This window comes from Arabidopsis lyrata, assembly GCF_000004255.2.
Source record: "Arabidopsis lyrata subsp. lyrata unplaced genomic scaffold ARALYscaffold_5, whole genome shotgun sequence".
Classification (NCBI taxonomy): Eukaryota; Viridiplantae; Streptophyta; class Magnoliopsida; order Brassicales; family Brassicaceae; genus Arabidopsis; species Arabidopsis lyrata.
In genome coordinates, this window is record NW_003302551.1 from 3,369,220 (window position 1) to 3,396,111 (window position 26,892).

The 26,892-nt window shown below is 35.7% G+C and overlaps 8 protein-coding genes across 8 annotated transcripts; 2 read left to right on the forward strand and 6 right to left on the reverse strand.

The window, feature by feature from the left end:
* Window positions 1-177: 177 nt before the first annotated feature.
* LOC9313081 (MATH domain and coiled-coil domain-containing protein At3g27040) lies at window positions 178-1,823 on the reverse strand. Its single transcript, XM_021026751.1, has 4 exons — window positions 1,526-1,823; window positions 1,263-1,432; window positions 891-1,105; window positions 178-692 (listed from the first exon to the last, which is right to left on the reverse strand). Exons 1-4 carry the CDS (start codon window positions 1,630-1,632, stop codon window positions 363-365), a joined length of 822 nt encoding a protein of 273 aa, XP_020882410.1. The 5' UTR covers window positions 1,633-1,823; the 3' UTR covers window positions 178-362.
* Window positions 1,824-2,457: 634 nt separating this feature from the next.
* LOC110228131 (MATH domain and coiled-coil domain-containing protein At3g27040-like) lies at window positions 2,458-3,623 on the reverse strand. The gene is made up of 4 exons (XM_021024382.1): window positions 3,514-3,623; window positions 3,236-3,405; window positions 2,878-3,083; window positions 2,458-2,807 (listed from the first exon to the last, which is right to left on the reverse strand). Exons 1-4 carry the CDS (start codon window positions 3,621-3,623, stop codon window positions 2,478-2,480), a joined length of 816 nt encoding a protein of 271 aa, XP_020880041.1. The 3' UTR covers window positions 2,458-2,477.
* Window positions 3,624-6,227: 2,604 nt separating this feature from the next.
* Window positions 6,228-7,375, reverse strand: LOC110228266 (MATH domain and coiled-coil domain-containing protein At3g27040-like). Its single transcript, XM_021025044.1, has 4 exons — window positions 7,266-7,375; window positions 6,986-7,155; window positions 6,628-6,833; window positions 6,228-6,557 (listed from the first exon to the last, which is right to left on the reverse strand). The coding sequence occupies exons 1-4, from the start codon at window positions 7,373-7,375 to the stop codon at window positions 6,228-6,230; spliced, it is 816 nt and encodes a 271-aa protein (XP_020880703.1).
* A 2,610-nt stretch (window positions 7,376-9,985) lies between these two features.
* LOC110228267 (MATH domain and coiled-coil domain-containing protein At3g27040-like) lies at window positions 9,986-11,103 on the reverse strand. Its single transcript, XM_021025045.1, has 4 exons — window positions 10,994-11,103; window positions 10,744-10,913; window positions 10,386-10,591; window positions 9,986-10,315 (listed from the first exon to the last, which is right to left on the reverse strand). Exons 1-4 carry the CDS (start codon window positions 11,101-11,103, stop codon window positions 9,986-9,988), a joined length of 816 nt encoding a protein of 271 aa, XP_020880704.1.
* A 185-nt stretch (window positions 11,104-11,288) lies between these two features.
* On the reverse strand, window positions 11,289-12,909 carry LOC9313082. Its single transcript, XM_002876968.2, has 7 exons — window positions 12,779-12,909; window positions 12,653-12,693; window positions 12,268-12,325; window positions 12,086-12,179; window positions 11,916-12,000; window positions 11,769-11,834; window positions 11,289-11,564 (listed from the first exon to the last, which is right to left on the reverse strand). The coding sequence occupies exons 1-7, from the start codon at window positions 12,867-12,869 to the stop codon at window positions 11,451-11,453; spliced, it is 549 nt and encodes a 182-aa protein (XP_002877014.1). The 5' UTR covers window positions 12,870-12,909; the 3' UTR covers window positions 11,289-11,450.
* Window positions 12,910-13,210: 301 nt separating this feature from the next.
* Window positions 13,211-15,962, forward strand: LOC110227993 (replication protein A 70 kDa DNA-binding subunit B-like). The gene is made up of 9 exons (XM_021023986.1): window positions 13,211-13,908; window positions 14,009-14,273; window positions 14,354-14,450; window positions 14,545-14,669; window positions 14,775-14,859; window positions 14,943-15,075; window positions 15,153-15,346; window positions 15,433-15,856; window positions 15,938-15,962. The coding sequence occupies exons 1-8, from the start codon at window positions 13,639-13,641 to the stop codon at window positions 15,566-15,568; spliced, it is 1,305 nt and encodes a 434-aa protein (XP_020879645.1). The 5' UTR covers window positions 13,211-13,638; the 3' UTR covers window positions 15,569-15,856; window positions 15,938-15,962.
* Window positions 15,963-23,648: 7,686 nt separating this feature from the next.
* LOC110227994 (ATP-dependent DNA helicase PIF1-like) lies at window positions 23,649-25,622 on the forward strand. The gene is made up of 2 exons (XM_021023987.1): window positions 23,649-24,489; window positions 24,579-25,622. Exons 1-2 carry the CDS (start codon window positions 23,958-23,960, stop codon window positions 25,154-25,156), a joined length of 1,110 nt encoding a protein of 369 aa, XP_020879646.1. The 5' UTR covers window positions 23,649-23,957; the 3' UTR covers window positions 25,157-25,622.
* A 63-nt stretch (window positions 25,623-25,685) lies between these two features.
* Window positions 25,686-26,311, reverse strand: LOC9311424 (UPF0047 protein YjbQ). The gene is made up of 4 exons (XM_002876969.2): window positions 26,288-26,311; window positions 26,162-26,215; window positions 25,957-26,017; window positions 25,686-25,870 (listed from the first exon to the last, which is right to left on the reverse strand). Exons 1-4 carry the CDS (start codon window positions 26,309-26,311, stop codon window positions 25,701-25,703), a joined length of 309 nt encoding a protein of 102 aa, XP_002877015.2. The 3' UTR covers window positions 25,686-25,700.
* Between the last annotated feature and the right edge of the window lie 581 nt (window positions 26,312-26,892).

Consider the following 26,892-nt stretch of genomic DNA (forward strand, 5'->3'; position numbering starts at 1 on the left):
AATATACAAAGTATTTGGTCCACTTTTTAATGGTTTACTTTACTTGCAATAATCTAAGCCTTTATGAGATAAATATAAACAAATATTTCTCTATTTGGGAAGCTATAAAAAATTATGAGACTCTTAAAGTTTTATTGGATCCAAGTTTGAAGGTTAAAAAATGCTACATTTCTGATTACTTGACCATCAAGAAACAAAGTGCAATACATAATTAAGAACATAGCAAAACCTCAACAAACAAAAGACAAGTTCTTTTGATCTTCCTCAAGTTATAAAGGGCTATGTTTTAAAACTAAGACGAAAACAAACAACCAAACCAAACACAAATAAGAACCAAACTTTTCCATACTCATCAAACAACATCATCGTAAGAACTCAAGCAGAGCATTCATGTCTGCACACTTCACCTTCAAGTCCTTTAAATCTTCCTCAATTTCTTGCAGCCTAGTCTTACCAGTCTCTTTCAGTTTCATCTCCAACCAATCCAACTTAAACCCTGCTTTTGTCACATATCGTAGTGCAGAATATGCATCAGCAAGATCACCATTAGAGAGTTTATCAGGGGACTTGCACATAATCTCATTCAGACTTAGTACAACATTCAAGTATGTTTTCTTCAAATGTGGGTTCTTGGGACAGACTTTTGATGCAAAGCCTGGGTACTTTTTAAACAGACTGTTCACAGAATCTACCTGCAAGTAAACCAAACGGACAGTTCAAATAAAAACCATATCGAATAGCAGTTTTTGGAGACCTGAAAATAAACAAACAAAAAGTACATGCAGCCTGCAACTAAATATGTACATAACAACAAAATGAAATCTAGTGAGAAACTCTTACAATTCGTTTCATTTTTTTCTTTTCTACGAATTTAGAAGTATTTTTCTTACTTGTGAAGCAGGGACTTGAAACCCATTGATATCAAAGCTTTCTGGTTTCTCGGGTACATCGACTATACCAATAACTTCAAGCACATCTACTTCTGCAACAATCTTGACTTCTCCGTTTACAAGAAACCCTTTATGACTGCTTTGAATCTCCGAAAGGAGAAACATAGATTGAAAACCCCTGGTTGTGTTCTTTTGATCAAACCAATATTCTGCTTCTGAAAACAAAACCACAAAACAAATATGATATTATCATCAATCACATATTCACATTTCCATAGAAAGCATGACAAGAGCTATATACTCCAACATAGAGGTTGTGTTCTTTTCGGTTGTCCGCCTTATCAAAAAGTGGCTGAGAGTAGAAAAGATCACCTCGCTGTAGGGAGAGTTCTCCCGGAATTTGAGTTACCATAGTAAAAGAAAATTTAGCGTGTCTTCTCCATCCGGAAGGCAAAGACTTAGAATTAGGAACATATATATAAAGAGAGAAGTAATCATAGATATTAATATTATTATATCCCTTGGGATAGGCGAGTAGACCCCTACAAGCAAAAACCACAGAAAGCAATGAATATGTGTCATTTGCTGCGATAGAACACGAATATATAGCACTTGCAAACAAGAAGTGCTCTTACCATTTGCAGCGACCAGCCTCGAATACATCAGAATAAACATTATTGGAACCCAAAGAGGAGAAATTCTTAATCACCCAAGTGAACTTCTTATCAGCTTGATTCCCCATTGTTCTTGATGATGATGACGACTCCTAAACACACCCAATTTTTGTAATTGTTTTTACAAGATACCACGCTTGACAAGACGAACAGTCAAGGAAATGAAAGAGACACGGACGATGAACTCACATGAGTGCAGCAACCAACAGCTTTTAAAGGCATGCAAGTGTGTAGAGGAGAGGAATGCGAATCGTTTGGGCTCCTTACTATTAACAAAACTCATTTAATAAAAAATAAAAATAATTAATTGGGTTTTCTTATCAAGGAAAAAATAGTTATTGCAAGTCGTACATTTTACTTTCCCAAAGTATTTTTAAGACAGTGGGAAAAAGACATTCCCGAGAACAAGTGATGATGTCAGGTATCTGCTTCCAAAAACAGGTGAAACTCTTCTTCTTCCTGCTTAATCCATTTCCTCTCCGGACAAAAGTGACGCCTCAGGCTCAAAATCTGCACTTTCTAGTTGCTTTTGAAGCTGTTCTGATTCAAGAACCAATGGAAACAACAAAATATTCATTGATTGTTACACCAATGTGGGATCTTAGACATTTTAGTAGGTCATTTTAAAGCTGATTGCTCTGTTTCTACAGTGTAAGAACGAGTTCATTTAATTGAGAAGTACTCTAGCATCTTTGTATTTCATTTAGTTTGACTATCTTTTGTGAGCCAAAAGTCACAGTTCAGACTTAATAAACCAAGACATTTCTGATTACTTTTCCATCAAGAAATAAAGCAAAACTCCAACAACAAAACAAGTTTAAAAGGACTCTGTTTCGAAATTAAGATATATCAAACAAACAGACCAGAACACCAATTAGATCAAAACCCTTAACTTCCATAGCATCAAACAACATCATCGTAAGAACTCAAGCAGAGCATCCATGTCTGCGCACTTCACCTTCAAGTCCTTCAACTCTTCCTCAATATCTTGCAACCGAGTTTCACCTGTCTCTTTCAGTGTCTTCTCCAACGAATCCAACTTAAACCCTGCTTCTGTCACATATCGTAGTGCAGAATACGCTTCGGCCAGATCACCATTCGAGAGCTCCTCAGGGGACATGCTCGTAGTCTCAGTTAGACTTAGTATAGCATTCAAATATGCTTTTCTCAGATGCTGGTTCTTGGGACAGTGTTTTGATGCAAAGCCTGGATACTTTTCAAATAGACTGTTCACAGATTCTACCTGCAAGTAAAAAAGGGCAGATCAAGTATCAAGCAAATGAACTCAAGTGATTTAGAAGTACTTATCTTACTTGTGAAGGAGGAACTTGAAACCCATTGATATCAATGTTTCCCTCTGGTTCATCGAAATTATCGATAACTTCAAGAACATCTACTTCTGCAACAATCTTGACTTCTCCGTTTATCAGAAACCCATTATCTCTACTAGGAAACCGGGAACCCCAAAACATACTAAAACCCAATCTTGTGTTCTTTTCATCAAACCAGCCTTGTGAAACTGAAAGAAAGGAAAAAAAGATTTGTTCTCATCATCATTTACATCACTAAAGAAGACATGACTTGACCTATACTCCAACATATAGGTTTTGTTCTTTCCGATTTTCCGCCTTATAAAAACAATCATTAAGTGGAGAGAGTAGAAACAATAACCTTGCATATGGGAGAGTTTTTCTTGAAATTGATTTACCATAGTCAAGGAAAATTTAGCGTGTCTTCTCCATCCGGAACACAAAGATTTAGAATCAGAAACACATAGATACAAAGAGTAACATTTACTATAACTAAATTCATCAAATCTCTTGGGATAAGCGACTAGATGGCTGCAGGCAAAAACAATATGTGTCACTTGCAACGACCAACCACAAATATATATATATATATATATATATATATATATATATCACTTGCAAACAAGTTATGTTCTTTACCATTTGCAACGCCCGGCCTGGAATGTATCAGAGTAAACTCTATCGGAATCCAAAGAGTTGAAATTCTTAATCACCCAAGTGAACTTCTTATCAGCTTGATGATTCCCCATTGATCTTGATGATGATGACTCCTAAACACACAAGTTTGTAACTCGAACAAGTTAATTAATCATATCAAGAAACAAAACCTCAATATAGACTAAGATATAAAGACTACACTATGAAACAACATAGTAACATGTTTTTTAAGAAAAACTTTATTTACAAGTTACCACTCTTGACAAGACGTACAGTCAAGGAAATGAAAGAGTAGAATGATAAGTTGGCAAGCCTGTGGGATCTCCAATCGATCAGAATCACAAGTTGTCTCTCTCTAAGAGTATGGTGTTACCAGATCCAGCACGATATAGACGACTTGTTGGCCGCCTTGTTTACTTGGCATCGACCCGACCAGATCTTTCTTATGCCATTCATATCTTGTCGCAGTTCATGCAAAAACCAAGAGAAGAGCACTGGTCTGCGGCTCTCAAAGTTGTCCGTTATTTGAAAGGAACGATTGGACAAGGGATTCTTCTCCGAGCCAATTCTCCACTCCACTTAACAGGTTGGTGTGACTCCGATCACGGCAGCTGTCCCTTATCTCGCAAGTCATTAACAGGATGGATTGTTCAATTTGGTGATTCACCAATTTCATGGAAATCCAAGAAACAGAAAACAGTCTCACTATCTTCCGCAGAGGCTGAATACCGTGCAATGGGTGCTGTCACTAAAGAACTTCTATGGCTCAAATCGTTGCTGTCTGAAATTGGCATTGATCATACTGCTCCAATGTCTCTTCGGTGTGATAGTCAAGCTGCATTGCACATTAGTGCTAATCCTGTTTTCATGAAAGAACTAAATACATTGAAGTCGAGTGTCATTTCATTCGTGATTGCATCATTGCTGGCACCATCAAACCGTCCTACGTCCCAACATTGGATCAACTGGCCGATATTCTAACTAAAGCTTTGGGACGACGGGAGTTCATGCTTTCTTGCGCAAGTTGGGCATTCAAAATTTGTACGCTCCAACTTGAGGGGGGGTATTAAGGCTAAACTTGATCCCCAAGTTGTGTAATTATCTTTTAGTTAGTTTTCCTTTTACTAGCTAAACTCTTCTTGTATAAATAGAGACCTTATGGTTATGTTAATAAGACACATAAACAATTCACATATCTATTTGTCAGTTTTGAACCCTCAGAGACACGGACGATGAACTCACATAAGTGCAGCAACAGCTTTTAATGGCATGCAACTGTGTAGACGAGAGGAATGCGAATCGTTTCGACTCCTCATAAGTCATAGACTAGCTTATAGGGTTTGATAGGGCCTTAATGATAACAATATTTTTTTTAATAAAAAATATAAATAATTAATTGGGTTTTCTTGTCAAGGAAAAACTAGTTATTGCAAGACGAAAAATTTAGCTTTCCCAAAGTATTTTTAAGACAGTGGGAAAAAGGACATTCCCGAGAACAAGTGATGTCAGATGTATGTCTGTCTTTTTTTCCCTCTAACTAGGGTTGCCATGCGTGAATTGTAAGTTGAAGTAGAAGAAGAATATGAATATCTTTAAAATCATAAGAGTTTTTTAAATCTAAGAGATATGATATTTTGACTACCACTAATCCAATATACAGAGAAAAAATGAATTTGCATGCATGCCTGTGAAAATATCGGAAAGTGCAGTTGAAAGTACAATGAAGAATTGATGCAAGTTCTTTCTTTTTACATTTATGTTTAAAGAGTATATGGAGATGACAAGAGACACTTGAGTACAGAAATTGTAGAGAACTGAGAAGCTAAGGGACGCCTCAAGTTCAAAATCCGCAGTTTCTAGTTGCTTTTGAATCTGTTTTGATTCAAGAACCAATGGAAACAACAGAAGATTCGATGAATGTTACACTAATGTAGGATCTTGGACATTTCATTAGGTCTCATTTTAAAGCTGATTGTTTTGTTTCTACAGTGTACTACTTCATTTGAATCCGTCCTGACCAGACTCATACAATTTCCCATAGACCAAAAACCATAGTGAAACGCTTGTTCGTTTAGTACTAATGAAAATGATCTATATGATATTGAGTTGATTAAAAGAGAAAAACAGTTCTTTTTACCTATCGGAAGATAGCAGATTGGTCATCTAGAGTAAATTTACGCATATACTTAAGCATCTCTAGTTGCTGCAGTAAGCACATTCGAATATTTAGACATTGATCTTCAATGGAATTTTTCTTGTAAATAACCAAAGCTGACATTACCTGTTCTTGTAAATGTTGTTGTGCTTTCATTTTCTGTTCAAGCCAACTGGTCCAAGCTTAGCATAATCTAATCTCGTAAGAACATAACAATTCATTAAGAAACATAACTAAAGGAAACAACTTTCTGATGACACCGGTAGATGAGAGCGAGCTTACTTAGCGAGGAACTTGTGGAAAAGAACGAGTTCATTTAGTTTGACTATCTTTGTGAGCCAACTGTCACATTTCAGGCTTAAGAATCCAAGACAATTCTGATTACTTTTCCATCAAGAAACAAAGTGCAATACTGTATATAAAACAAAGCAAAACCTCAACAACAAAACAAGTTTAAAAGGACTCTGTTTCAAAACTAAGATGTATCAAACAAACAGACCAGGACACCAATTAGATCCCAACTCTTTAACTTTTCTAGTCATCAAGGTAAGAATTTAAGCAGAGCATCCATGTCTGCGCAATTCACCTTCAAGTCATTCGACTCTTCCTCAATTTCTTGCAACCGAGTTTCACCAGTCTCTTTCAGTGTCTTCTCCAACGAATCCAACTTAAACCCTGATTCTGTCACATATCGTAGTGCATAATACGCTTCGGCCAGATCACCATTCGAGAGCTCCTCAGGGGACTTGCTCGTATTCTCAGTTAGACTTAGTATAGCATTCAAATATGCTTTTCTCATATGCTGGTTCTTGGGACAGTGTTTTGATGCAAAGCCTGGATACTTTTCAAATAGACTGTTCACAGATTCTACCTGCAAGTAAAAAAGGGCAGATCAAGTATCAAGCAAATGAACTCAAGTGATTTAGAAGTACTTATCTTACTTGTAAAGGAGGAACTTGAAACCCATTGATATCAATGTTTCCCTCTGGTTCATCGAAATTATCGATAACTTCAAGAACATCTACTTCTGCAACAATCTTGACTTCTCCGTTTATCAGAAACCCATTATCTCTACTAGGAAACCGGGAACCCCAAAACATACTAAAACCCAATCTTGTGTTCTTTTCATCAAACCAGCCTTGTGAAACTGAAAGAAAGGAAAAAAAGATTTGTTCTCATCATCATTTACATCACTAAAGAAGACATGACTTGACCTATACTCCAGCATATAGGTTTTGTTCTTTCCGATTTTCCGCCTTATAAAAACAATCATTAAGTGGAGAGAGTAGAAACAATAACCTTGCATATGGGAGAGTTTTTCTTGAAATTGATTTACCATAGTCAAGGAAAATTTAGCGTGTCTTCTCCATCCGGAACACAAAGATTTAGAATCAGAAACACATAGATACAAATAGTAACATTTACTATAACTACATTCATCAAATCTCTTGGGATAAGTGACTAGATGGCTGCAGGCAAAAACAATATGTGTCATTTGCAACGACCAACCACAAATGTATATATATATATATATATATATATATATATATATCACTTGCAAACAAGTTATGTTCTTTACCATTTGCAACGCCCGGCCTGGAATGTATCAGAGTAAACTCTATCGGAATCCAAAGAGTTGAAATTCTTAATCACCCAAGTGAACTTCTTATCAGCTTGATGATTCCCCATTGATCTTGATGATGATGACTCCTAAACACACAAGTTTGTAACTCGAACAAGTTAATTAATCATATCAAGAAACAAAACCTCAATATAGACTAAGATATAAAGACTACACTATGAAACAACATAGTAACATGTTTTTTAAGAAAAACTTTATTTACAAGTTACCACTCTTGACAAGACGTACAGTCAAGGAAATGAAAGAGTAGAATGATAAGTTGGCAAGCTTGTGGGATCTCCAATCGATCAGAATCACAAGTTGTCTCTCTCTAAGAGTATGGTGTTACCAGATCCAGCACGATATAGACGACTTGTTGGCCGCCTTGTTTACTTGGCATCGACCCGACCAGATCTTTCTTATGCCATTCATATCTTGTCGCAGTTCATGCAAAAACCAAGAGAAGAGCACTGGTCTGCGGCTCTCAAAGTTGTCCGTTATTTGAAAGGAACGATTGGACAAGGGATTCTTCTCCGAGCCAATTCTCCACTCCACTTAACAGGTTGGTGTGACTCCGATCACGGCAGCTGTCCCTTATCTCACAAGTCATTAACAGGATGGATTGTTCAATTTGGTGATTCACCAATTTCATGGAAATCCAAGAAACAGAAAACAGTCTCACTATCTTCCGCAGAGGCTGAATACCGTGCAATGGGTGCTGTCACTAAAGAACTTCTATGGCTCAAATCGTTGATGTCTGAAATTGGTATTGATCATACTGCTCCAATGTCTCTTCGGTGTGATAGTCAAGCTGCATTGCACATTAGTGCTAATCCTGTTTTTCATGAAAGAACTAAATACATTGAAGTCGAGTGTCATTTCATTCGTGATTGCATCATTGCTGGCACCATCAAACCGTCCTACGTCCCAACATTGGATCAACTGGCCGATATTCTAACTAAAGCTTTGGGACGACGGGAGTTTCATGCTTTCTTGCGCAAGTTGGGCATTTAAAATTTGTACGCTCCAACTTGAGGGGGGGGGGGTATTAAGGCTAAACTTGATCCCCAAGTTGTGTAATTATCTTTTAGTTAGTTTTCCTTTTATTAGCTAAACTCTTCTTGTATAAATAGAGACCTTATGGTTATGTTAATAAGACACAGAAACAATTCACATATCTATTTGTCAGTTTTGAACCCTCAGAGACACGGACGATGTACTCACATAAGTGCAGCAACAGCTTTTAATGGCATGCAACTGTGTAGACGAGAGGAATGCGAATCGTTTCGACTCCTCATAAGTCATAGACTAGCTTATAGGGTTTGATAGGGCCTTAATGATAACAATATTTTTTTTCATCCCCAATATAAATAATTAATTGGGTTTTCTTGTCAAGGAAAAACTAGTTATTGCAAGACGAAAAATTTAGCTTTCCCAAAGTATTTTTAAGACAGTGGGAAAAAGGACATTCCCGAGAACAAGTGATGTCAGATGTATGTCTGTCTTTTTTTCCCTCTAACTAGGGTTGCCATGCGTGAATTGTAAGTTGAAGTAGAAGAAGAATATGAATATCTTTAAAATCATAAGAGTTTTTTAAATCTAAGAGATATGATATTTTGACTACCAATAATCCAATATACAGAGAAAAAATGAATTTGCATGCATGCCTGTGAAAATACCGGAAAGTGCAGTTGAAAGTACAATGAAGAATTGATGCAAGTTCTTTCTTTTTACATTTATGTTTAAAGAGTATATGGAGATGACAAGAGACACTTGAGTACAGAAATTGTAGAGAACTGAGAAGCTAAGGGACGCCTCAAGTTCAAAATCCGCAGTTTCTAGTTGCTTTTGAATCTGTTTTGATTCAAGAACCAATGGAAACAACAGAAGATTCGATGAATGTTACACTAATGTAGGATCTTGGACATTTCATTAGGTCTCATTTTAAAGCTGATTGTTTTGTTTCTACAGTGTACTACTTCATTTGAATCCGTCCTGACCAGACTCATACAATTTCCCATAGACCAAAAACCATAGTGAAACGCTTGTTCGTTTAGTACTAATGAAAATGATCTATATGATATTGAGTTGATTAAAAGAGAAAAACAGTTCTTTTTACCTATCGGAAAATAGCAGATTGGTCATCTAGAGTAAATTTACGCATATACTTAAGCATCTCTAGTTGCTGCAGTAAGCACATTCGAATATTTAGACATTTATCTTCAATGAAATTTTTCTTGTAAATAACCTAAGCTGACATTACCTGTTCTTGTAAATGTTGTTGTGCTTTCATTTTCTGTTCAAGCCAACTGGTCCAGGCTCAGCATAATCTAATCTCGTAAGAACATAACAATTCATTAAGAAACATAACTAAAGGAAACAACTTTCTGATGACACCGGTAGATGAGAGCGAGCTTACTTAGCGAGGAACTTGTGGAAAAGAACGAGTTCATTTAGTTTGACTATCTTTGTGAGCCAACTGTCACATTTCAGGCTTAAGAAACCAAGACATTTCTGATTACTTTTCCATCAAGAAACAAAGTGCAATACTGTATATAAAACAAAGCAAAACCTCAACAACAAAACAAGTTTAAAAGGACTCTGTTTCAAAACTAAGATGTATCAAACAAACAGACCAGGACACCAATTAGATCCCAACTCTTTAACTTTTCTAGTCATCAAGGTAAGAATTTAAGCAGAGCATCCATGTCTGCGCACTTCACCTTCAAGTCATTCGACTCTTCCTCAATTTCTTGCAACCGAGTTTCACCAGTCTCTTTCAGTGTCTTCTCCAACGAATCCAACTTAAACCCTGCTTCTGTCACATATCGTAGTGCAGAATACGCTTCGGCCAGATCACCATTCGAGAGCTCCTCAGGGGACTTGCTCGTAGTCTCAGTTAGACTTAGTATAGCATTCAAATATGCTTTTCTCAGATGCTGGTTCTTGGGACAGTGTTTTGATGCAAAGCCTGGATACTTTTCAAATAGTCTGTTCACAGATTCTACCTGCAAGTAAAAAAGGGCAGATCAAGTATCAAGCAAATGAACTCAAGTGATTTAGAAGTACTTATCTTACTTGTGAAGGAGGAACTTGAAACCCATTGATATCAATGTTTCCCTCTGGTTCATCGAAATTATCGATAACTTCAAGAACATCTACTTCTGCAACAATCTTGACTTCTCCGTTTATCAGAAACCCATTATCTCTACTAGGAAACCGGGAACCCCAAAACATACTAAAACCCAATCTTGTGTTCTTTTCATCAAACCAGCCTTGTGAAACTGAAAGAAAGGAAAAAAAGATTTGTTCTCATCATCATTTACATCACTAAAGAAGACATGACTTGACCTATACTCCAGCATATAGGTTTTGTTCTTTCCGATTTTCCGCCTTATAAAAACAATCATTAAGTGGAGAGAGTAGAAACAATAACCTTGCATATGGGAGAGTTTTTCTTGAAATTGATTTACCATAGTCAAGGAAAATTTAGCGTGTCTTCTCCATCCGGAATGCAAAGATTTAGAATCAGAAACACATAGATACAAAGAGTAACATTTACTATAACTACATTCATCAAATCTCTTGGGATAAGCGACTAGATGGCTGCAGGCAAAAACAATATGTGTCACTTGCAACGACCAACCACAAATATATATCACTTGCAAACAAGTTATGTTCTTTACCATTTGCAACGCCCGGCCTGGAATGTATCAGAGTAAACTCTATCGGAATCCAAAGAGTTGAAATTCTTAATCACCCAAGTGAACTTCTTATCAGCTTGATGATTCCCCATTGATTTCGTGTTAATGATATCAAAGAGAACGATACATATATAGGGATTGCCCAATGGTTTTAACCTAATAAGAAATAAAAGGAAATCTTCTAAATCTTCTAAAATTCTGTCAAGATTACACTATGTTGGAAACTGTTACCGAGAATTATCTTGGAGATGATTATCTTTAATTTACTACCAATATATACATCAAAAAATGGCTTCACTTGAAAATGCAGTTGAAAGTCAAATGAGGGAAGTTTTTTTTGTTTACATTTACTTTTAAAGAGTTTAGTATATGGAGATGACAAAAGAGAGAGAGAGAGACTTGAGTATAGAAATTGAAGTAGCTTGTGAGAATCGAGAAGCTATCTGCTTCCAAAAACAGGTGAAACTCTTCTTCTTCCAGCTTCCTCCATTTCCTCTCCTGACAAAAGCGACGCCTCCGGCTCAAAACCCGCATTTTCTAATTGCTTCTGAAGCTGTTTTAGTTCAAGAACAACGAATATTAGACTACTCTGGTCTCATATGAATCAGTCCTCACCAGACTCAGACAATTTATCATTTACAGGTAAGTAAGATAGACCAAAAGCTATAATGAAAAACTTGTTCTGTTCATGCAAATGGAAAATATTTTCATGGTAGTTGAAAAGTGTAAGAACAGTTATTATTTTTGTTTTGTTTACCTTTTGAAGGATAGCAGATTGATCATCCAGAGAGAATTTACGCATATACTTAAGCATCTCTAGTTGCTGCAGTAAGCACATTCGAATATTTAGACATTGACCTCGGAGAGATAGTTTTTTCTTATAGTAACCAAAGCTGATATTTACCTGTTCTTGTAATTGTTGTTGTGCTTTCATTTTCTGTTCAAATCCATCTGGTCCAAGCTCAGCTTCTTCACATGCCATCTCCTCCCTATTAAACAGTATAATTAGTCCCTCATATATATAGTAAACCTGCATATAAAACTTTCTGATAACATCGAGGAGAGCGGGCTTACTTTGCGAGAAACTTGTAGAAACCAATCATCAACTCTTTATCGTTTTCATATGCAGAGTTCAGCTTTCCCAAGCAGCCAATTCCAAATCCCGGGTCTGCTTTTATCGAATAAACCTTTCAGTAAGAAACATGTAATGGTGTGTATAAATCAAAACAACCAATAAAGGCTAAAGAGAAGTCTACCAATTCCCATCTCCAAGAATATCTCCTCTTGAATCGTGGTTGTTACCGCTACAGCTTCCTGCATTCGAACACAATGTAGCTTAAGTATGATTCCGCATGAAACTAGTCCCCTCAATTATCAATCTTTTCTAACGAAAACATAATTTTAGGATTTGAGAACTGAGAATTCACAGTTTTGACAAATATTTCTCTGAGGCATGTTGCTTGCCACAGAAACTAAACCAAAACCTCAATTATCCAACAAAACTTAATCTCATTCACAAACTTGTGAAATAATAAGTCACCCAGTTATATCAATTTGAAAACGACATTACTCTACCAACAACACTCTTAACTACAAAGCAAGCATTAATCACTAATAAACGCATAATCGAGAAATAATCACCTGTTTATCCTCCACAGCGTCGGAGATTCGTTTCTTCACATCTGAGGAAAAAAAAAACAAATTGCAATGAATCAATCAATCAATGAATAAAATGGAGTCAAAACCATAAAAAGAAAACACAATTACCAGACTGTGAAGTCAAGTAATCGAATCTATCAAATAGATAAACCATTTGCTCTTTCGTCAACATCCCAGAGCTTTGTAGCGACAACGCCATTGCCCCAAAAAAACAATCTCCGGAGCCAAAGAAAAAGTCACAAAGCTAAACAAAGTGGTAAATTGGGAATGCCACAAATATTATCAAAATGACGGAAATGCCCTTTACTTTCTTTTTTTCTTTCTGTCCATTAATATTACTTTTTTTTTTATATTCTTTGTCGGGTTTTGAAACTTTAACATCGGTTTATCTACTTAACATTTTTGAAGTACATTTTTGCTCAAAGCCAATCGGGTCGGGTTTTTTTAAAGATTTTGACCCGATTAGATTTTTTGACCCGACTCATCCTCCAATCAAAACTCTCCGATCCTTTTAAATTCAAATTTCCAAAAAAAAATCAACTATTTCGACTAAATATTCTCTTATAACTGCCCCGCAATAATCGTTAGCCATATAGTTATGATACTTACCTTAACCATTAGCATAGATTTCGGAGTATATCCTACTAATACAACTTACCAAAAAAAAAATCCACATAAAATCTCTCATTCATTTCGATTACACTATCAAGTAGATGTCAACTGCCTCTAACAAAAAAGATATGATCCTTATTTTCTCACAGTATATGCTATAACTCCAACTTCCCAAAACAAAAAATCCACATAATATCTCTCATTCATTTCGATTACACTATCAATTATTACTCAGACGATTTGGTATCTCAAGTATATGTCAACTGTCCCTAACCAAAAAGATATGATCCTTATTTGCTCACAGTATATGCCAATCAGAATATTTTTTCTGATATTCAAACCGTGGTAATCAAGATATGCGTGGATTCTATCACAAATCCTTAATTCCCTACCAAGTCACTATATATATTGAAACATTTCTATGCTATTCTTCACGCTTCACAATAGAAACACTAACACAGCTAAATACATACCAGATAATTGAAATGGCTGCCTCTTTTGCTTTCTTGAGAGACATCAGGCCTTACAAGACCTCCTGGCGTGTGCAAGTTAAGGTGCTTCACTCATGGCGCCAGTATACTAACCTCACAGGAGAAACACTAGAGTTAGTAGTGGCTGATGCACAGGTAACTATATGTCTACATATATAAAACTCCTAAAACTATCATATTGATACTTACTTAAATACAGTGATAGTTAATCATATGTCTTTTCTTTTGTTAACAGGGTATGAAGATTCATGCATCTATCAAGAAGGACTTAGTTAGCAAGTATGTGAACCATCTGCCTGTTAATGAGTGGAGGTTTATTGAGACCTTTGCTCTTAATCATGCATCTGGTCAATTCCGACCAACTGGACATCTCTATAAGATGTCCTTTGTCACTGGGACAACTGTCCTGCGATGTGATCCAGTCTCTGACTCCAGCTACCTGTCCTTGGCTACTTTCCCAAACATTCTGAATGGGGACTTAAATCCTTACATGTTGATTGGTAAGACATTTAAATATTTTAATTAAAGTTGCTATTACTATTTAGTGAATATTACTAACTAGATTGTTTGTTCTATTTAGATGTTATGGGACAGGTTGTTAACATCGGTGAGTTGGAAACTCTGGAAGCTAATAACAAGCCAACTACTAAGTTGGACTTTGAATTGCGTGATGAAAAGTAAGTCTTCATAATAAAAGTAAATGGCAGTAGATACTAATGTTATTATGTTTTTATTATTACTTTAGTATAACTGATAAATGATTTGTGTTAGTGATGAGCGACTGTCCTGTACCCTGTGGGGATCATTCGCTCAGCAAGTGTTTAATGCCTGCGATGCTGCTGATGGAGCCAGAGTCATCTGTCTTATCAGATTTGCCAAGATTAAGGCATACAAAGGTTTTTACCTTTAATCTTATTCACTTATTATCTATGAACCTCTCCTATATCTACAATCAGATATCTACTCTACAAAGGAACTTTGTTCTAAACCTTTCTTTTCAGGAGTGAGAAGTATATCTAACTCTTTTGATGCTACTCAAGTTCTCATCAATCCACCTATCCCAGAGGTTGCAGCTTTTCTAACAGCGTAAGAGTTTTCAACAGATTAGTGTACTTAAGTTACTGAACAAAAAACTGTTCTGTTCTGATTCAACTAACTATGTTTTACAGTTTACCTGCTGACGGTCTTGCCCTTACATTCCGTGAGAGTGTGCCCAAGTTTCAAATGGTGACAGTGGCAAAGGATGATTCCTATCTCCAGTATGAGAGGAAGACAATTTCAGAGCTATTGAGTTCTATGGAGGTTATATTACTTTATCTGATTTATATCTTAAATTTAGAATTATTCCTGATTTTAACTGGTGTATGTTGTCTTTGCAGATTGGTAAAGTTAGGGTTGTTTGTACAATCTATGGAATTGACACTGACTGGGCATGGTATTACTTTAGTTGCCGTAATTGCAACAAAAAGGTAACACACATACATTCTGGTATTAATTCCGGTTCATTGAAGAAGCCAAAACCTAGATTCTGGTGTGATGTCTGCAAGAATGCTGTCACAAATGTTGTTGCAAAGTATGTAAATTCTGTGTTCCCCAACTGTCTGAATTGTACAATCTGTACAGTTTGATAGTTTCCTAATTATCTATTATACCATGCAGGTACATGCTTTATGCTAAAGTGATGGACAACACAAGTGAAACAAAATGCCTTCTGTTTGATAGTATATGTGCAGACATTGTTGGTGAATCTGCAGCAACTGTGTTAGGTGGATCGTTTAATGAGGTAACTATTTGAATCTGTTGACATGAGATTAGGCTTGAACACCACCTGTTTCTAATGTTTTAAAAATATTCTATTTAACACTACTAGATTGAGGATCCAGAAGACCTGCCAGATGTGGTTCAGAATTTGAAAGGGAAGACTTTCCTTTTTCTTCTCTGTGTTGAGAAAGAAAACATTTGGGATGGGAAAGATTGTTACAAAGTTTCCAGGGTGCTGTCTAAACACGGTCTCTTAGGAGATGAGGCCCCAGAAGATTCAGATCAGTTGGTCAATCCTGCATCAATTGTTTCTGGAGACCAGGTAATAGTTTCTTTTATTCCCTACTAAAGTATGCATCATTATATTTCCACTCATTACTAACCAACTTACTATGAAATGCAGCCACTGTTGTTGACAATGAGTCAGGATACTTCAGAGTCAGTTACTCCATCGTCTAAACGTGTTTATGCCCTAAACATCTCTGAAACTGATCAAGCCTCAAGTTCTAAGAAGGTTTGTATTCAGCCTGTGGACTTGGTTAAGTCCTCACCAGAGTTTAGATTTGAGGTTGAGTCTGGAAAGAAGGATGATGAACATGGTGCTGGAGATGTTAAGGATGGTGTGATCAAAGGTGAAGGTGTTAAGATTGATGATGGTGTATCTGTCCATGGACAGAAGGTGGAGGTCAAGCCGGTGGAAAAGTTGATGAGTGTCAAGATCAAGAGGGAGATCAAGAAGGAAAAGAAGTGATCTCATGATCAGTGAAATGGGAGTGTCGGTTTTAGTCATGTTTTCTTATTGTTTTCCCCTTTGATCTTTCTATTTTCATTTAGTTTAATCAGTTGTTTCCCTTTAGTTATTTAAGTTTCCCAATGAACTTAGTATTTTCGTTATTTCCATTCAATAATAAGTAAACTTTTCATTTTTTATTATATGTGTCTATCTAATTCGGAAACTCTATATACATGGTAATGTGTATGTACCTGTTTAAATGCTGACTCTTTAACAGAAGTAAATGCTCCATAGTATATATTGTTAAGTATAGGATCTTACTGCCTGCAAACATAGAGTGAAATATATATGTACAATATTTATACCTGTATATGATAATCTACTAAAAAACATATATATAAACTATAGATAATATTATTTATAATCCAAATTAAAGTAATCATTACATAGAGCTGCACAGCTGATAGAAGACGTGAGCAGATAAATCTGACTTTGAATCTCTTTACCATTTATCAAATATGCATCGAAACAAGTAACTATCCAAAAATGAATAATTACAATCATTGCTATACTTTTATGATTATTATTTGATTTCCTTATCTCTAACGATTCAATTTCCTCTCTTTATTATAACTTACTTAACATATATTAAGTCGGTTATTTGATTTTCAATATCTTTTTCCATTTTTTTCGTGCCTGCTAGATCTATACACGAAATCCCTTCTATATTCTTTATATATCATGACATAACCTCTAGGTTTCCCACAGTGCACCATCTTTCTATCTTAAAACCTCTCCAAAGTTAACTCTGCAAAACATCCAATGGGTACTATTGACTACATTTCTGATCTAAACCTTCAGAGGCCTAGATGGACTTTGTACGTGAAGATTTTGTCTATCTGGAATCAAGGCATCGACGCTTTTGCAGAACCAACAAAAATGATACTCGCCGATGAAAAGGTATATTATTTTCAGAGTTATTCTTTTGCATTATTCTGTGGATAACTATTTTTGTATTTCTTCTTATATGTCTAGGCCAATATGATTGATGCATTTATTCCTCCTGGAAATTACTTATACAATTTTCGTCAAGGTCTCAAGGAGGGTCAGTGGTACTACATGGCTGACTTCCATGTTGTACCATCTGCTAACCCTGTTAAATACGCTAGGAATCGTTTTGCACTACAGTATATATGGCCTACAACTATGTGGCCTGTTAGTCCTAGATCAAATAGCAATTTCTTCAACTTCATTCATTCTGATGAAGTTGAGTATGCTGGTGCTCAAGATAAAGAATATGTTACAGGTTATGTTGTAATACAGAATTCTCTTTCAGAATAACTGTAACATTGCTTCAGATTTAATTCAATAACTGTTATGTCTTCCCTATCAGATGCTATTGGTGTGATCTCTAAAGTCTCTGCTATTCAAAGATTCCCATTTGTTTGTCGTGAAGGCGAGACAGACTATGAATCCAGATATGTTCTTTTCGAAATCAAAGATGACATGTAAGTTTACTTCACCTCTATATATCAAATCAAGAACTGTTGTAATAATCATCTATTTAATTCTTTCCAAATTTAATCATTTAGGGGCAGGGTTACAAACTGTGTTGCTGTGGGTAGGTCCTGTCAGTTGCTTGTGACTAAATGGTTTAGGCACATAACTTCTGTCACTTACAATTATGACCCAGTAGTCATTGTGTTGCGTTTCTGGAGAGTTTCAGATTTCGAAGGTGAGTTTCACCCTATGTAATGTGCTATATTATTGTTCTTATTAAAAACCATACATAATTAGACTGATTATAATCAAAATGTTTTTGTTTAGGCAAGAACTGTCTAATGAGTGAGTATGGTAGTTCAAGGATTTTTCTTGATCAAACTTTCCTAGATGTTGACATCCCGAGATACATGTAAGTATATTCATCTGGAATCAACTAAGGAATTGAATATATTGAAGTCTGAATTCATTATTGTGATTCTTTAATTTTTTCAGCCGTTGCTGGACAGATGGACAAACTGATAAGAAGGATGTGGCAATGGAGTTGGATCAATTGAACTAAATGGCAATTTGGTTTGAAGAATGTTTTTTGTTTATCTTAGTGTTGTGGAAGCTACTTTTAATTTTATCTATGGTTTTATTATATAAACTTCCTTTTGTGTTTAGTTTCTTTTTACTTCATGTTCAATTGACTCAAAACTACTTATTTTTCATTAAGTTAATGGTTATCGACTTTTTATATTCCAACAAACAGTTAACTGTTAGTTTCTGTTGTGTTTAGTAGATGTTGTGTTGATAACTAAGTGTATGGTTAATCTACTATTTATTGTTCAATTCTGTTTGTTCTATATCAAGAAGTATACAATATATGATCAACTCTACTTATCATAAAAGGAAGTATTGCTCAGTGGTAAATCGTTTTCTTTATATGATATAACTTAGACATTTTATCATTAGTTTGGTCTAATTGTACTATCCAGAAATCTACTTTGGAGGATAGTGTTTTACCTTTAACGCTATGTAGTTAATGCTGAATTTGAAGAATCCATGGCATATCTGTTTCCAATCTCCTGTTGGTACAAACAATATACAATTTCCTTAGTTATCTCGATAACACTATATATGCAGAAATTTGTTATTCAATCAGTATAATACTATCAATTCAAATATATGTGATCAAAATTAGATAACCATTAAAGATAATATATCCTGTTCCTATATATACTCCAACCGACTCTAAAGGAAATGTGAATATCATTTGTGATAGAGAATTAATAATATATATGACCATGACCATTTAAATCCTAACACCAGATTTATTTTTGCTTAGAGAGTTCTAGCAATTGTTCCAAACAGGAATAATGAGTAAAAAAACAGCACCTAACAATGAAAACATAGAGTTCTATTCCACCCCACCTAAAAGATGGCGGAGGAATGAGGCAATCAATACTAGCAGAAGTATTCCACGTTCTAATACACCTGTCTCTAATGGTTCTGTCCCTCTACGTTCTGCATTCAATACTGTTTTGCAAGATATTACTAACCTTTCATCAACTCCTGTTATACCAACTGTTATGTCTGAGGATCCACCAACGGTTAGGTCTGCACTAAAGAAGACAATAGTAAGAGGTAGGCATTAAACATTTTATGTCATTCACAAGTTTTTTTACATAACTGTACAAAGTGCAATCATTGACTTGATAGAGTAAAGTAGTACCAATTTTCTGGAATTGATACAGGTACACCCTGTGGAAGCCACTTAACTTCTGTCTCTCCCATAAGCATTTTATCTACTTCAGTATCCACTCCATTAGGACTTAGGGATATGACCCTAGGTACTGCTCAAACTCCTCTTATGCCACCACCCTCTGAAACAAGACCAAGACAAGGTTAATTATTTGATTTTTTTAGATAAGGATACTTTGTTATTTACTTGCTATCATTTTTACAATCTATTTTCTTTCAGGGAACCAATGTTTTGGTAGTTCTTCATGTATAACTACCAAGCAACCATCGAGATTAATTTCTCAGACAACAAACTTGCCCAGAAAAAATCTTCATTCAGACTTTACAGATGCAGGATCATCTTCTTATCATAAAGGTAATATTTGTACCCTTAGTTTTCGACCGATATTCTACATTCATTAACTGAATAATGAACTTTTTTACAATTATATCTCCTATAGGACACTCTGCTACAGAAACTAATGATACAGACTTCATGGAGAATAGCAGTGATGAGGAGATGTATGATGCAAATTACTCTGTTGATTTGAGTGAAGATGAAGCAGTGGTGCAAAATTATGACCATAGTAGCAGTGAGGATGAAAGTTCAGTTATACATATTCAGACAATGGACGCAGATGCAAACATTGATGTTTCATCAGAACCTATTCACACTGTAGAATCAAGAAATGATCCCAATCAGCATCAAACACAACAAACAGATAGTCAAACAAAAAAAAAACACGTGTCAAGGCTAGAAAGAACATGAAATTAAGTATGTCTGAGTTAATTATTGTACTTTGACAAATAATATGGTTATCTGATATCTGCTAACCATATATTATCTCTTTTGTTTTCAGCTTATCTTGATCATGGAGATCCTACTTACCAGTGTAAGTATTGTGGTGCTTTAATGTGGTATGCTGAGCGTATAAACAAAAGACGTAATCAAAAGGATCCTACTTTTACACTCTGTTGTGGTCAGGGTTCTGTTAAATTACCTTTTCTTAAAGAGTCACCAGATTTAATCAAGAAACTTCTTACTGGTAATGATGCACAGAGTAGAAATTACAGAAAGCATGCCAGGATCTTTAATATGGTCTTTGCAATGACCTCACTTGGTGGAAAAGTTGATAAATCTATACCGAAAGGTCACGGACCTAGCATGTTTCGAATGCAAGGAGGTAACTATCATTTGATTGGCAGTTTAAAGCCTGCAGTTGGTGACTATGCTAAGTATTCACAGTTATATATTGTTGACACTGAAAATGAAGTAGAAAACAGAGCAACTGTTATCGGGTATTAATTTCTAAGACTTTTAACTTTTTTGGATTTACTGCTTCTGTTGTTCTGTTATCTTTTCACTTAAAACTCTTTCATTACTTCCTGTTTTGTAGAAAGGGCAAGGAATCCAACCAAGGTGGAGGTAAACAGAATCTGAACAAGGAAACAATCGAAGCCATTATGAAGATGCTCAATCTCTGCAATCCTTATGTCAAGAATTTCCGAATTGCGAAGGAAAGATTTAAAGATATTAACTGCCAGCCATTTCATATGAGGATATGCTCTGGTCGTAAGGGTGTAGATGGAAGGACTTACAGCATGCCTACTACATCAGAGGTTGCAGCTTTAATACCAGGAGATTTTACAGATGATATGCCAAATCGTGATATAGTTATTGAAGAAAGAACTACAGGTCACCTCAAAAGGATTAACCAGATTCACATTTCTTATCTAGCTCTACAATATCCTCTGATTTTCTGCTATGGTGAAGATGGATATAGGCCTGGTATCGAGAAGTGTTATAAAGGGAATGTCACTAACAATAAGAAGAAGAAGTGTATTAGTATGCGTCAGTGGTTTGCTTTTCGCATTCAAGAGAGGCCTGGTGAGTGCCATACTCTGCTACTATCTAAGAGGTTGTTTCAGCAGTTTCTTTGTGACGCTTACACAACTATTGAATCTAATCGGCTATGCTACATAAGGTTCAATCAGTCTAAGCTCAGATGTGAGAACTACAGCTCCATCAAAGAAGTTGCTGACTCTGGTGTAAAAAATATGGAAGATGAAGGCAATCAAATCTTGATTCCAGCCTCATTCACTGGTGGACCTAGGTATATGGTGCAAAGTTACTATGATGCTATGGCCATATGTAAACATTACGGTTTCCCAGATTTATTCATCACATTTACATGCAACCCTAAGTGGCCTGAGATTACCAGATACGTTACAGAGAGAGGGTTAACAGCTGAAGATCGGCCAGACATTGTTGCTAGGATTTTCAAAATCAAGTTGGATTCCCTAATGAATGATCTAACAGAAAAGAAAATGCTTGGGAAGACCGTTGCCTGTAAGTTTTCTTCATTTTGATAATTCAGTGGATTAGGTGAAAGATAACATATTGAAAATGATGTGTGTATTTTTTTTTTTCAGCTATGTATACAGTCGAATTTCAGAAAAGAGGCCTTCCCCATGCTCACATTCTTTTATTCATGGATGCTAAAAGTAAACTTCCAACAGCTGCTGATATTGACAAGATGATTTCTGCTGAGATTCCAGATAAGGAGACAGAACCAGAGCTGTATGAGGTTATTAAAAATTCAATGATTCATGGTCCATGTGGTGCAGCAAATATGAATTCTCCGTGTATGGTCGATGGACAGTGTTCAAAACAGTATCCTAAGAAATATGAGGAAATCACAAAGGTTGGGGCTGATGGTTTTCCTGTGTATAGGAGAAGACGCTCTGATAACTATGTTGAGAAATGTGGTATTCAATGTGACAATAGGTATGTTGTCCCTTACAATAAGAAGCTATCTGTTAGATATGGTGCTCACATCAATGTTGAATGGTGTAATCAAACCGGCTCTATTAAATACTTATTCAAGTATATTAATAAAGGTCCAGATAAAATGGCATTTGTTGTTGAGCCTGATAAACCGCCAACGACAGAACAAGGTTCAAATATAGATGGAAGCTCCGTTACTCATGAATCATTACCAGAGGAGAAAAAAAAGAATGAAATAAAAGATTATTTCGATTGCAGGTAAATTGAGTAATGTGACTTCTGTTTTACTTATTTTTATTCTATAGTCATATACTTAACATCTTAAGATTAATGATACCGTGTAAAAACTGCAGATATGTTTCTGCATCAGAGGCTATTTGGAGGATATATAAGTTTCCAATCCAGCATAAATCAACACCTGTTCAGAAGCTGTCTTTCCATGTTGAAGGGAAGCAACCAGCTTATTTTAAAGGGAAGGAGGATATAACAGAAGTATTAGAAAGAATTATCAATCAGGATTCCATGTTCATGGCCTGGCTGACATTGAATAGGCTAAATGCTATTGGAAAGAATGGAAAGCGTGCTCGAGAGCTCTTATATGCAGAAATCCCTGCATATTTTACTTGGGATGGGAATAATAAGCAGTGGAACAAGATGTCTAGAGGGTTCTCCTTGGGTCGTATTAATTATGTTCCAAGGAAGCTAGAAGATGAATACTTTCTAAGAGTCCTCCTTAACATAGTCAGGGGTCCAACATGTTTTGCTGATATAAAAACATACAAGGGTGTTGTCTATGCAACTTACAAAGAAGCATGTTTTGCTCGTGGAATCCTAGATGATGACCAGGTATACATAGACAGTTTGGTGGATGCCAGTCAGTTTTGTTTTGGTGATTGGTTGAGGAATTTTTTCGCTATGTTGCTACTGTCTACTTCTCTTTCTAGACCAGAATATGTTTGGGAACAGGTATGGCCTTTGTTAGCTGAAGATATGCAACAGAAGAAGAGGGACGAGTTCAACAATCAAGGTTAATTCAGATATTAATTCCTGTGCCTAGATTTAATTACCTTTTTGATTAGTTCTATTTATATGGAAATCCGTTGATGTTAAATCAATCTTTTTGCAATATATGCAGAGCTGAATCTTACAGAAGCAGAAATCAAAAACTACACTCTTCAAGAACTGGAGAAAATTTTGTTGTTTAATGGAGGTACTCTTACAGATATACAAAACTTTCCCCGCCCAACTAGAGAAGGTATTGATAATTCTAATCGTTTGATCGTTGATGAGATGCGATATGACCGTCAGGATTTGACTGAAAAACATGCGGAATGGATAGAGATGTTAACACCAGAGCAGAGAGGTGTTTATGATGAAATTACTGGTGCTGTTTTCAATGAACTAGGTGGAGTTTTTTTTGTTTATGGATTTGGAGGTACAGGAAAAACGTTTATTTGGAAAACACTTTCAGCTGCTATTAGATCTAGAGGAGATATAGTTCTTAACGTGGCTTCCAGTGGAATCGCTTCATTGCTGTTGGAAGGTGGTAGGACTGCGCATTCAAGGTTTGCCATACCACTTACCCCCGATGAGTATTCAGTGTGCAAAATACCTAAGAAGTCTGACCTTGCAGATCTAATAAGGAAAGCTAAACTTATTATATGGGATGAAGCACCTATGATGAGCAAGTGGTGTTTTGAATCTCTAGACAAAAGTTTCTGTGATATAATTGGTAATATAGATAGCAAAGTGTTTGGTGGAAAGGTTGTTGTTTTTGGAGGTGATTTTAGACAAGTTCTTCCTGTAATCACTGGTGCTGGCAGAGCTGAAATTGTCATGGCAGCCCTAAATGCTTCTTATCTTTGGGATCACTGTAAGGTACTAAAGCTCACTAAGAACATGCGGCTACTAAAAAACGATTTGAGTGTAGAAGAAGCTAAAGACATTAAAGAATTCTCAGATTGGCTTTTAGCTGTTGGTGATGGTAGAATTTCAGAGCCAAATGACGGTGAGGCTCTAATTGATATACCTGAAGAACTGCTAATTACTGAAGCAGATAATCCCATTGAATCCATTACTCTAGAGATTTATGGAGATCCAGCAAAGCTAAAAGAAAAGGATGCTAAGTTCTTCCAAAAGAGAGCCATTCTAGCACCAACAAATGAAGATGTCAACACAATCAACCAGTATTTGTTGGAGAAGTTGGATGGTAAGTAAATACTTCTGATATATCTAACTTATCTCCTTTTAAGTAAATCGCAGATCTAATTTATTAAGTATCTCTGTTCTTTCCTACAGGCGATGCAATGTTATTTCTCAGTGCTGATAGTATAGATCCTGAAGACTCCGATTCACTTAGAAATCCTGTCATCACACCAGATTTTTTAAACAGTATCAGGTTATCAGGTTTGCCTCACCATGCGTTAAGTTTAAAGATTGGTGCTCCAATCATGCTGCTTCGGAATATTGATCCTAAAGGAGGTCTATGCAATGGTACTAGGCTTCAAGTTACTCAGATGAGCCCGCGTGTTCTTCAAGCAAAAGTCATAACAGGAGACAGAATTGGTGATATTGTTTTGATTCCATTAATCGTCATTACACCGTCAGATACAAAACTACCTTTCCGGATGCGTAGAAGACAGTTCCCAGTATCACTGGCTTTTGCTATGACCATTAACAAGAGTCAGGGTCAATCTCTAGAAAGAGTTGGACTCTATTTGCCTAAGCCAGTGTTTTCTCATGGCCAACTCTATGTCGCTTTATCTAGGGTTACTTCTAAAAAAGGTTTGAAAATTCTTATCCTGGACAAAGAAGGTAAGATTCAAAAGCAAACAACAAACGTTGTTTTCAAAGAGGTTTTCCAGAATATCGATTGATAATTCTGCGGCAATGAAATTTCAAACAGGATTATCATAAAAGGTATGTTTACTTTACCTTGGGATCAATATGTTTGCTTTATGGTTAGCAAAACCCACACTTATTTGGACTTATATTTCACTTGCAATCTATTTACCATTTTCTAACATATTGATTATCATCAAATTGAGAGAATAAAGGTTTTAAGTCTATGATTAAGAAAGTAGGAGCTAATTGTTACGATTTGTTTTACTTCCTTAAACTCTCAGATTTTGTGTTGTTCAGTGTCAACAGTTATATATATCTAATTAACATGCATCAACAAACAACCATTAAGTAACAATTATAGAATTTCCTCTTCAATCTACTTAACATTTCATAAACTTCTATATGCAAAACGGAACTAAGTTAACTACCAATTACATCATACTGAAAACTAACCTCAATATATTGTTAGAACATATCGCAGCTTCTCTTGAGCAATGATCCCATATCTTCATATAAAATATTCACACTGTTAGAAATCAGACAAATTCATTGAAGTCTTATTCAACGTTTACAGATTCAACCAAAAAACGTGATCAGTTGACACCAACAAAGTGCCAATACTAATGAAGCAAGTAAGAAGAACATAGATACCTCAGGAACAATCCTGTTCAAGAAAGTCTCAGTATCAGCCTGAACATCTGGATCATAATTCTCATTGATTGTCAAAGAAGCACTCGTGTGTTGCACTGAAACCAAAAAAAAAACATTTACTTAATCAAGAATTCCAAAAAAAAAAAAACAGAGAAGAAGCAGAGTAAGAAAGAAAACTCACAGAAGACATGAGCAAGACCACAATTGAAATCTGACAAGTCTTGCCCAATTTCCTTCACTATCTGTTTTCAAAACAAAACAAAACCTCAGAAACCCAAATTGAATTCACAAACCAATCAAATAAACAGCTGAAAAAAGCTCATAAATTGAGTCAATTCATAAATCGCTTCGAATTGAAACAAAAGCATCTACACGAAAGATGAAACCTTTGGAGTAATAAGATGACATCCACGACGTGGCCGTGGAAGTGTGATGGTTTTCTGAGCCCGCGGAGAATTCAACCAAATTCATTGAAATCAGACAAATTCATTGAAGTCTTATTCAACGTTTACAGATTCAGATATGGTAGAAAACATGGCATGACAAACATTTGAATTGCAAACATCAGATTAGATCTTCAAATATATAATTTGCTGTCTACGCACACATGTTCCAATTTACAAACTATCGAAAAACTAACAACTTTTGTCAATCGAAAATGAAGAAATCGATGATATATGTTATAATTCTGGAATTAGAATAACTTACATATTTATTTTTCGAAAGGAAATTGTCTTCTAGAACTCGATCATCCGATGCAGCTACAAATTAGATGTCAACTTGAATGATGAATTGGTTTTTAATTTCTGAAATTGGTTAGGAAATGGTGAGTTGAAGAAGCTCAATCAGTCGGTGGAGAAGATGCTCAACGACACGCAATTGTCATTTTTTTTTCCATCCAATTGTTTTTTTTTCCTTCTCTGGAATATATTGGGCTGCACTCTATTTTCAGTAGATGGGCTTCAGTTAAAATTGTTGGGCTTCTAATGTATTTGAGATTTTGCTTTTTATTATATAGTTAATTTGTGTATTTAATATTTTAATTATGGTTTTACTATTAAAATTAGATGATATAAACTTATTTATATGATCTTATATAAAACAAAATTTAAATATT